Below are 11,186 nucleotides of genomic sequence, written 5' to 3'. Positions count from 1 at the left end.
TTGTAGCCGCTACAACAACAACAACAACAACGACATACAGACGAGCCATCAACGACATACATAGAGAGTCAGTCACCAACTACCTCGACTCTCGACCCTTGAATGCCGTAATAGGAGCCCAATCACCACCTGTAGAAGAGACGGAGCTTCAATTACCAAGAGAGACCCGCGTTACCCTGGCTCAATTACGGTCTGGATACTGTAGCCGCCTCAACAGCTTCCTGTCCAGACTTGACCACAATATCCCCAATGAGTGCCCGGCATGTGAAGAATCCCCCCCACAACACCAACCACCTTTTTACATGACAGCTCAGCTAACACCCCTCTTCCTCTGGTCCGAACCCATCGAAACAGCTCGTTTCCTGGGCCTCCCGTTAGTTGAGCTTGACGAAAATGATTGAACGTAGACCCGAAAAGGCGGGGCTTAGTAGTACCGCTACAACAACAACAACAACAACAGGACATCTGCGCAAGCTGGTAATGTGGTCGACCGTCCTTTGTCGTGTGCGACTCAGCTGACGAGACACCATCCCACTCACACTTGGAGTGGATGCCGTACCGAGGCGACGAATGAACAGCATAGGCTCAATGTGAGCAGCCATACATTCCTTACCTCTAAATCCTTGCGATTAACAGATGTGTTGCGATGAGAGGAGGGCACAATAGACCCACTAGGTCGCGCTGCATACCTCTTTCAAATATCTATCTATGCCAAACATACTCTACACCTCAGACACCCGAAGTGCTATGGACACACGCTTCCTGGGCCGAAGGTGGGATGGGCCATGAGGGGCATGAGTAAAGCAGCCTGCGCAAGCATAATACTCGGCCACGTTCCTACAACTGCTGTTTCTATTTAATCGATCCGACACAGATTTATATCTGGCCAAGGACTGTCACACCAGCAGTATTCGCAAAAAAATGTTCAGAATTTTTCTTCATACAACAATACTTCGCGGCAAAGCCTTTCCACCACAAAGCTCCTAAACGTAGCAGCTGCAGTTAATCCATTAAAGCTCCCTTTTCTCTACCATGACCCAAGCTTCCACACGGGATTGTGGCCATACTCCGCATATGGGTTGACAAAGTTTCGATCCTGCGGAAAAAAAATTATCAATTCATAAAAAATAGCCCACTTGTAGTTAGCTTATTTGCGGGATTTCTACAAAATATATTAGCTATAAAAAGCTAACTTGAAACTAGTTGATAAGTAATGCAGGAGATTTGTTTTCTTTATATTTAAATTTTTTTATTTTAATATCCTGCACTTCGCAAATACTTTTTCGAATTCAGGACAAATAAAAGGAAGATCGAAATTTCATATCATTTTGAAGTTATGTTTGACGGAGTTCGAATATAAAAAAATAATTTAAAAAAAATTATTTTGTTTTTCCTGTAGATATTTTATGTACAAAAGTAGTTAGTTACATCTAATGCAGAGGTAACCACCCTTGACTATTCCGCGGCCATCGCCATAGAAATATATAGTTACCTTTCAGCAAAGAAAATATAGATAATAGTGACCTTTAGCTCCTTCCTAATCAACTTAAAGTTAGCTTATAGTTAGATACAGTTCCCGCAGGGAAAGAACACGAACGTGGACACAAAAGTAGGAATGGAACCCAGCGTTGGCCATTTGTAGAACAGCAAAATTTTCAAATCAACTAATTCTGTAAATCAACTAAAATACAAACTCATTCGCGGGCGGGTATTTAGATATACATTCATATGTATGTATTTTACCATAAATTGCCTATTGTCGTGATAAAGATAACTGTCTAGTACAGAATATACATTGATATGGTCGAATTGATAAAATTTTCAATAACATATACCGGTTGTTTTTTATATAATTTTCGCCATACTTAAAACATATAAGTACATGTTGAAACATCTCAACTTCAATTTTAATCGAGAGTTCGCTGCATTTGCGTCACTCGGGCAGACGAATTATTGCAGTCTAGGAAAATAAGCATTTTAGAACTTAAGGTTTCCTAATTTTGGTGAAACGTTTTTCGTATTTGCCGGAGCCTTTTTATTTTTCTTGATAGGTGTATTGTTAGCTGCGGCCTTCGGCTTCTTTACCACCATGTCCTTGTGCAGTTCCTTCAAGTTTGCATCGACTTTCTCCCGCTTATTTTTAACCACTTCCTTAATCTGAAAGTCGATATGATGATAGTAGGTTTTTACCATAATTAAAATGTATTTACCTTTTTCAATTTTCCCTGAACTTCTTTGGGTTTCTTCTTATTTTTAGCATCATTTACTTTGAATATATTCTTATCCTTTTTAGACTTGTTGATGGCACCCTTAGCAGATGCGGCACCCTTTTTACCAGCTGCAGTTTTCGATTTACGTCCCATAACTATTTACTGGAATTTAAAAACAAAAATAAAAAAAATATGTATTATATTATCACATAATATTATTAATATGAAAAGCCTCAGGGTATACATAAATAAATAAAAAGCAACAGTTTAACTTTGTTCAACAATTTATTGAGTTATCAATTTTTAAGATTATGAATTGCATTTGACTTTATTTGCAACAAGTGGTTCTTCCTCGTGTGCCTCTGATGCGCTCCTTTTTTTCGCTGTTGGGGTTTCCGCCGCAGGCTCAGTAGGATTCTTCACAAAAGGTGTTATCAAAATTTCTTTAGTTAAACGAAATGCAACTCGATACATATCCTTATTTGGTGCAACATTCCGCACAAAATATATGCCCTCTAAATTGTCTTTCAACGGCAAACCCAAATTCTTCTCCACTAAATTGCGCACTAGCGTCTTCGTATCTTCGCCCTTTGCGAAAGAGTAAACATGCACAGTAGGGTAGCTCAATTCATTAGCAGGAAAATTCTTTTGCTCGTCTACGTTTAAAAAACCACGAAAGACATCCAGAAATTCTACCGCCATAGCCGGTAGATTCATAGTAATGTGTATTTGATTCGTCATTAGCTTATCAGCTGTCGAATTTTTCCAGCGTTCAAGTAAATCTACTTTAACATCATCCAGTAAAAATTGCCGCCCATCTTTATTGAATGTTTTCATATGAGTTAAACATTTGTTGCGCTTGGCATTGTGTTGCAGCCATTTATAACTCTCTGGATTCAAGTCATTTGCAAGAACCCAACATTTTTTACGTGCTGCTGGCACACTAAATGGCCCTACACCAGCGAAGACATCGTACAGAACATCGTTCGCGTTAAGCATTTTTGTAATTCTTTCATGTTCCGTAGATAAGCGAGGGTTCCAGTACACGCGGGAGAAATCAAATTCAAAGACCACTCCATTCTCTTTGGTCTCTACCTGATATTCAGGTTCACCACAAATAAGTTCCAACTGAAAGTTTCGGTAGGTATTGTCAATTGTTGCCGCCTTAATTACCACTGTGCGGCAGCCGGGCACTTTGTCTAGCAAAACCTCACCAACCAGTTTTTTGTAAGGCAGCAAATGATCTCTTAAGTTTAAGTGCACAATATGTCCTATGCGCGAATACGATGTGACACCTTCCTCATCAGTTGGCAAAACGCTTTTGAATATCTCATCTGCGCGCCAATTATCGTAGCCTAGTTCTAATTCATCATAGTAGAAATTATTGGGTCCGACTTTGAATTTCATTAGCTCAGCAGTGGGTAAACAATCCCATGACTTAACTGCTGATGGATGAAGTAGTATCTCACGCATGGAGGACGATTCTCCTCCAGCGCCCGCACAGGGTACTGCACGTACCGGACGTAGCTTCTCCATTTTCAAAAGCAGCTTTTTCAACAATGGCAATACTTTATTTGAATCCGGCCCTGGTACTCGCAAACGTGGTAGTTCCACACGTTTTTTAAACGAATCACGATTTAGTTCGAGCATACCACGAACAGACGCAGGGGGTTCCAAAAGAGAGCATCCCATATTTTTCCAGTAGTGGCGCTGTCTTCTAAGTTGCTGCAAAAAATCTTGAACCAAGGTGAGACGACGCAGCAAAACCATTTATTGAATTTTACTCATATACTCAACAAGATGAAGTACGAGTTATTTTTTTACATAAAAACTTTAGTTAATTTAATTTATAAATTAAATGCTTTTTCTAGTACAAAAAGTTTACCTTTTCTCAGCGCTGCGAACTGTCAAAACCAATTACATATGCGATGCTTCTTCTTCAATGCAAGAAGTTCACAATAGTGAGAAGAGAAAAGCCAGTCAATAACGTAAGAACTGGGAACAGTTGTGCATTAACGATTCATGTTATGTGGGTATCCAAATCCTCCTTAAAAACATTCCCTTTGTAAAAATATCTCCAGTTTATTTAAAAAAGAATAAAGGCTGCACAGGCAAGCGTTTCCTCCTTCCTTACGTATGTTTATAATTACAACACTTTTACGAAAAAGGTTAAAAGTTTAGAAATCTGCCGTGTTCTTTTGACCAAAGCAAACGTTACCAACTTATGTAATGTTACGTTCTCTGCTCTTGTAACGGTACAAACGAGAATCGACTGTGTCTAAAAAAACATACAAATTTTGCATTTCTTCGTTCATTTATTTGAATTTTAGCGTAAACTAATAACATCTGCCAACAAAATGATAAAATGTTCTTTTAGATGTAACTTTATTTTTATGTTAGAAAATAAATGCTTATTTTGTGTTAAGCTTTGCGTGATAATTCGAGTCATTCAAAATATAAAAACGTAACAAAACCTTAAATTAATTCACAAAACGAAAAAAACAATAACATATAACAATTAAAAATTATATAGCTCGGATTATTAAAATACGTACATACATATGTATATTTGGTGGCTGCACAAAATTCAGTAGCGCCTTGCTGTGGTTGGACGAGGCACGCCAGAAGTGCGGGGGCGCGCAGATTTTGCACGCACCGGATTTGCCACACCATCTGTATTGTAGCTAAGATAAACATGTGAGAGATCGATAAATTCCTGCTTATTGGTTGTTTCCTGCGGCTCAGCGATGTGTTTGCGCATATTGTTACCAGTGTAGGCAACGCATTTCAACTGCCACTCGCCGATGTCTTCATTCCAGTGAGTATACTGATTTATCATTGACTGGTACTCCTTGGGTATGTAAGAATTAAGCACCAATTCACATAGAGCCAATTCGCGTGATAGAGCTGCGTATATTTTCATAAATTCCTTCCTTCTCGCGCTGATGCTCCTGCTGTTGATCGGCTAATTCGGATTTAACGCCCATTAGCATTTGCATTACTCGATGAATTTTCTTTGTTATGCCGGTGCTTGCTTCTTGCAGTGACGAGTATCGTTCTTCAATATCTATGCGCTCAGTTTCTTTTTGCTGCAATGTCTGACGCAGCGTTTCCTCAGTCTTTTCACGTTCTTCTAATTCGGCCAAGGATTGCTCAAGTAATTTCTCCTGGGTTTGCGCCTTCTCAAGCAAGTTTTCTCCACCAACTAATATTTTGCCTTCAAGTGACATCAGTTTATTGCGCAATTGTTCTTGCTCAGACTTCGCATGTTCAATTTCGCGTTGATGTTCCCGTGCCTGTCGCTCTTTTTCCTCCTTTTCAGCATCGCTCTTCTCGCGTTTTTTCGATTTTTTGCCATTGATTGTGGGGGTTTCCTCAATTTCTATTTCAATGTCGCCCTCATCCTCATCAGCATCTTCATCATCTTCCTCAGATATTGGATCTTCGTGATTGCTCTCTTCCAGCTGTTTACGTAAACGTGCTATTTCCTCCTGGAAATGACGCAACAGCGCATCCTTTGGTTCCTCATTAACACGCATACGGTTCTGTATATTCTTGGCGCGACTAGCGTATCGCAGCGTAGAAATGGTTTCCATATAATTAGTGTCTGCTGGACTAATTGTGGCGCACATCACCGTTTTCGAATTGCCACCTAGTGAGTCTTGCAGCAAACGTGTCAGCTTTGAGTTACGATAGGGTATATGGGTGCTTTTTCCGTCCACCAAAGCACTTATTACGTTACCCAATACAGAAAGTGATAAGTTAATTTTGGTTGCTTCTTTCAAGCGTTGCCCACTTGCCTGTGTCTTACTCTGCCTCTCCGAGCCCGCCAAGTCCACTAGCTGCAGCTTACCCATTCGTACATTTGTCATGTCACCCTGACTCAGCTCGCTACTCTCTACTGTAATCGAGAAAATGGCATGTGAACGCGATGATTCTTGATTCATTTTTGTAGCACCAACAGCACGATTTTTGTTGCCCAAACGCATAATATTTTCGAGATCATCTGCATTATGCACAACATAGCCACTTAGATCTTTCACGAATACGCCAATATCGGGTCGTTCTTTTACTTCCAGACTTTTGCTAACATCTTTGCCCAGCAAGTCACGTACTTCTTCATTGTATATCTCCATATAGCTCACACGTACCAAAAATTTCTGATTTTCTCGAGCTTTAGCAATGTGTCCAAAGATGTGCGCAAATGCATTGGGTATAATGCCTTTCGTTTGTGGTGAATCGGGATTGCCCGACATGGTGTAGGTTTTGCCTGTACCTGTTTGTCCATAAGCAAAGATGGTACCATTGTATCCCTCCAGCACCTTTTCAACTATAGGACGTGCAGTATCAACATATAAATCGAGTTGATTGGAGTCGCTACTGAAAACATTGTCGAAGTAGTATGTTTTTGGCGGCTCATTGGATGTTGCGTTGGGTTTTACGGCTGTGATGGCTCGATTGATTTTATCCACTTGTATAACATTAACAGCACCACAGTTAATTTCAGATTTCTCCATTGGCCGGACACGCACTACAACTCGAACATTTTCAATTTCATCGCCCTCCAATCCGACGTTGGGTATTTGTGTTTCTTGTGGCATTTTTTCGTGCGTTGGTTTTATGATTAACAAAAACTTTATTTAATTTGTTAGGTTACAAAAAACTGCGGAGTTTTGTTTCCCCAATTTGCGTTGCCATGAACAGTTTATTGATTTTCTCAGCAGCATTGTGTACAAATACAAGTGAGATATCTTAGCAATAGACGTCATCCTGGGCCACAGCTGCGATCATCTGTTTTTTAGAGTTGCTTATTTTGGTCTAAAGTGCGCTTTTTTGACCTGAGTTGCATTAAATAGTCTCTTAAAACTTGGTAGTATTAGTTGTTCAAATGGTAACATATATGCCCAAAAACTTGAAAAATATTAGATGATTGCTTTTTAAAAATGCTATTTATAAAATTTGGTTTTGATTGCGACATTAGAAATATTCAGATTATAAAAGTTTTTCACATATGTTTTAAGATTTTAAAGCTTTTAAAATGTACGGTAGAATGCAACAATGTGCTTGAATTTGTTTGCTTCTTCGTCAGCTTATTCGTTTGCAGACTAGAAAAATGGCGAACAGCCATCAAAATACACACAAATGGGTGCGCGCAGCAAAATTCAGCCCTAATGGTAAGTTCATTTCATCGTGCGGCGACAAGTTAAGAATTTGCGATACATTTTCAGGCGAATGTATGCGAACGTTCACCGGGGGAAGAGGTATGGGACGACAGCTGGCATGGCATCCAGACGTCAATCTGGTGGCTTTAGCATTAAGTTGTAACCGCGTTAAGATATTTGACAAAGCTGAAGGCGAGCTAATACAGTGCATTCGTCGCCGGAGAATGATGTTGCATTTCACCCAAGTGGAAATTTCTTGGTGACTGGCGGCGATGACGATACAATAAGATTGCTTGATTTATTAGAAGGTCGGCCAATTTATACACGGTAGTAGTGCACTTTAGCGGAACCATATAAAATACATTTTTTCCTGTATTCAACAGTTGCCCGTTTGGAAATCTAATTTGCATACATTTGATGCCAATAGCGCGCAACAAACAAGCCAGTTCTCAAAGAGTCCAAATTGATTTTAGTCATGCAACAGCTCCACATAACTCCGCCATAGACACACCAGTTGCTGGAGTACCAAAAAGCTGTGATGACAGTATTTTAATTGATCCACGACAATCGGTGGCATATGGAATGCGTGATGGAAATTTTCTGGTGCTTGATAGCCAATATACTACAAGAGTGAAACGCTACAAGTGAAACGCTGTGATAGTAATTTTTCTTAAATTTCCATCTTTTATTTGCAGTTACATTAAGAAGCTCATAGAGGACAGAGCGGTTGGTGAGGAAGGTGTCGAGTTACTGCTGTACTGCAACTGGGAAAATCCGCATTTCGCACGTGCTCCACTCGTATGGAATAGTAGCTTATGTCGAAAGGCTGGTTTTAGTATAATGCGGCATTCGCAGCATACCCTCACTGGCGCCGAGCCGTTGAAGAAATTTTGGACAAATAAACGTGCAAGAAATAGTTCCGATACTAGCACGTCCATATTCTTGTTAAGGGTCATCAAAAAATTCCTTGTGTTGTAAATAATAAAGGGAATGCCGGATTATACTAAAGCCAGCTTCCCGACATAAACTACTATTCCATACGAACACAGAAATATAAATGTATCTAAAACTGAATAACTCAAATCAAATTGGATTGCATTTGCATAATATACCTAATATTGGAATCTGTTTTGATCGTAAAAAATACAACTTGCAATCATTTAGATTATAGTTTTGAAAGAAATTGATTGCAATCGTAAATTATGTAAAAATTGTCAATAACAATCTGCCTAAAATTTATTTTCCCCATGTAACGGTTATAAAATACGTTAAATCCGCACTATCTGCATTAACAAAAAATATACATTGGAATATTTAAAATAAACCGATTCATATTTATTTTCTAATAAGAATTGTTTCTTAATTGAAAGTATTTAATACTAATATAATGTAGTGGTTAATGTTTAAAAATGAATTCGCAATATGTCCGCAGCTCAGGTTGATTTGAAGAAATCCGTTTAAATTTTTCGAATTACATCTACTTGAATATAGGATTGGCAGGGTTGCATACAAATGGTAGTTCCGTAAATATTTAAAATATGTTAGTTCATTCAATATTTGCATCTGGGCCAATAAATAATAACAAATAAAGCCGAAAAAAACAAAGTTTCAATTAAAACGAGTTTTTATAACCCCCCATAAAATTCCGATTAATTTTAAATACGAAAATAACGATATTTTTTCATGGAGATTTATTTTTTTAATATACCTTGTTTATACCTACACAAAAACCGGATTAGCAAAAAACCGATTGGACTCAACATATATTTCTTTACAGCATTTATCCCCCTGTCTTTATAGCGCACTCGATAAAGTCTTATTCAAAAGTAAACAAAATTGCTATTTTTAAACGACATTTTTTTAATAAATAATTTGCGCGGTTGACCGAAATGGAAACAAACAATAATTGTAATTTATTATAACAATAATACGAATTTAAAACGGGCTGTATAAAGAAAACCAGCCTATTGTCACTTCACTTTCCAAAGGTGCTGATTGCTGCAAGAATTATTTAGCGATTTAGAGCATAATCAACACAATATATGCACATAAATATGTATTATTTCACAGATCTCAGGGTCAGCTTAGAAATACGTCACCAAAATTATATAAAATTTAAGTAGGAATTATTTTTATTTATAACGTAAAAGCGCTATCTGACCCAATCTGATAAGTATATTTCCCCTAAAGTTAACCCATTTTATTTAATTTGTCTCTCGTGAAAATATATATTTTATTTATAATTTTCAGATATGTACATATATTTTAAATTTTTGCTTTAATTTTTGTCTCCTTTTAATATTTAATTAGATACCTTAAGATTAAAATAAGCTTAAAACGAAACAGCACAGCAACCCTTTTCTGTTCATCTTGAGAACACAAAACCCTCTTTTGTTAAAATTCGGCGCTGCACAAAATCCTGGCTTTTATATTTTCCAACAAAATACCACTTCGCAACCCTGGATTTTCACGAAGCGTTTCATTCGGGTCGTAGTTTGGCTACTTCGGGCCATTCGGTGTTGTATGCCATATTGTTCACACTGTCATCGCCATATTGAACACCCTGTCAACTATCTGTCAACCCTAAGATATCTCACTTGTATTCTTCCACAATGCTCAGCAGCTGACTAATGTTTTTCATTTCGCTTCCCTTTTCACGATATCTGCTCTCAGCAAGATGCACCGTGTGTTCTCAGTACCCTCAAGGTTGCATTGTTTGTATATAAATATATTATTGTTGGGCACCCCATTTCAAAGTGATATTGTTTACCGCTTATGTTTATTTATTTATTTTTTAAGAATTTTTAATTAAAATATAGTTCATTCTCTAACAAAACCCACATAAACCTAAGTTTAACACTTGGTAGAAAACTAAAACGAAAATCAAAAAATTTTCATCAAAATTTAAGTTTTTTCAGAAGTATTTGTCTTTTTGAGTATACAGTTTTATATCCCATTTTGGTTTTTACCGTCGAATTTTTATATATTTTTTGCCGGAGTTTCACGGTTTTATTCCATATAAAAATTAATTTTTTTATTAGTTACATGTAAGCAATTGCGACAAAACAAACATTCTCAAATACAACGGCGATTTTTAACCACTTGAAACTTGCATATTTATTCTTACACTAAAATTTAAACAATAAAAATTGGCTTTAGCTTTTTGGTTCATTTTTGTATAGTTTTTTTTTTCCGAAATTGTTTCTTGGTTTTAAAATGTAGTTTTCTATTGTTTGTGATGAGTAGACTCAATGGGCAATAGAAATGGTAATAGTTAGCATTTTTTTACTTAAATGAAGTGCAAGTTTCAACCGGTTAAAAATCGCGTTGATTTCTTAGAGTTTTTTTTGGAGACTTTTCCGTTTTTATTATTAACAAGTGCAATTTCAAAAAACTGGTGCTGATTTTTTGAAATTTTGTTGCTAACGGTTCCCGCACTATATCATTAGAAATTCATGCTTATATGGAAAAAATGCTAAAATGCGTCACCGAAAAAAAGTTCTCAAAAAGCAACGGGATTTTTTAGCCGTTAGAAAATTTCATTTCATAAAGCTGCATTTAAATGAGGCGATTTTATATGCGATTCAACATTGCTCAAGAAAAATCGCTCGTATAAATTGTAATTCTAAAATCGCTTGCCTTAAAGTACAAAACTGCATACTCGAAAATTTTCTAAACATTTCTAGTGTATGTTAAATTAAAGTATAGAAATTATCACCATTTCTGTATTGCACTAAGTTAATAGTGATTTCAGAATCTTTTTTTTTTATACAGAATGCATTTTTATAAAAATGTATTTTACAATTACGTATGT

The 11,186-nt window shown here is 37.1% G+C and overlaps 3 protein-coding genes across 4 annotated transcripts; all 3 read right to left on the bottom strand.

Annotated features, from left to right (window-relative positions):
- Positions 1-1,703: 1,703 nt before the first annotated feature.
- On the bottom strand, positions 1,704-4,159 carry LOC108374311 (tRNA (guanine(37)-N1)-methyltransferase-like). 2 transcript variants are annotated; one of them, XM_017630298.1, is made up of 4 exons: positions 4,096-4,159; positions 2,211-2,372; positions 2,029-2,157; positions 1,704-1,990 (listed from the first exon to the last, which is right to left on the bottom strand). In XM_017630298.1, the coding sequence occupies exons 2-4, from the start codon at positions 2,361-2,363 to the stop codon at positions 1,985-1,987; spliced, it is 288 nt and encodes a 95-aa protein (XP_017485787.1). In that variant the 5' UTR covers positions 2,364-2,372; positions 4,096-4,159; the 3' UTR covers positions 1,704-1,984. The 2 variants fall into 2 exon arrangements, with proteins under 2 accessions (XP_017485787.1, XP_017485786.1); XM_017630297.1 differs by having other exon boundaries at positions 1,704-2,157.
- LOC108374309 (kinesin-like protein KIF3A) lies at positions 2,296-6,922 on the bottom strand. Its single transcript, XM_017630295.1, is given in 3 exon segments — positions 2,296-2,372; positions 4,770-5,115; positions 5,117-6,922. Coding segments are annotated over 2 exon segments (2,013 nt in total). The 5' UTR covers positions 6,812-6,922; the 3' UTR covers positions 2,296-2,372; positions 4,770-4,797.
- Positions 2,404-4,089, bottom strand: LOC108374310 (tRNA (guanine(37)-N1)-methyltransferase-like). The gene has a single exon (XM_017630296.1). It carries the CDS (start codon positions 3,978-3,980, stop codon positions 2,520-2,522), a length of 1,461 nt encoding a protein of 486 aa, XP_017485785.1. The 5' UTR covers positions 3,981-4,089; the 3' UTR covers positions 2,404-2,519.
- Positions 6,923-11,186: the final 4,264 nt, after the last annotated feature.

This window comes from Rhagoletis zephyria, unplaced genomic scaffold (assembly GCF_001687245.7).
Source record: "Rhagoletis zephyria isolate East Lansing unplaced genomic scaffold, Rhagoletis_zephyria_1.1 Rzeph_scaffold_07581, whole genome shotgun sequence".
NCBI lineage: Eukaryota > Metazoa > Arthropoda > Insecta > Diptera > Tephritidae > Rhagoletis > Rhagoletis zephyria.
The sequence above is the reverse complement of the archived record's forward strand: the minus strand, read 5'-3'. Positions and strand labels throughout refer to the sequence as shown.

Excerpts from the sequence above, each read along its gene's own strand:
- LOC108374311 (XM_017630297.1), bottom strand. The coding sequence starts at position 2,363 with ATGGGACGTAAATCGAAAACTGCAGCTGGTAAAAAGGGTGCCGCATCT. Across the intron at positions 2,158-2,210 it reads TTCAGGGAAAATTGAAAAAG|ATTAAGGAAGTGGTTAAAAA; the intron begins GTAAATACATTT and ends ATCGACTTTCAG.
- LOC108374310 (XM_017630296.1), bottom strand. The coding sequence starts at position 3,980 with ATGGTTTTGCTGCGTCGTCTCACCTTGGTTCAAGATTTTTTGCAGCAA.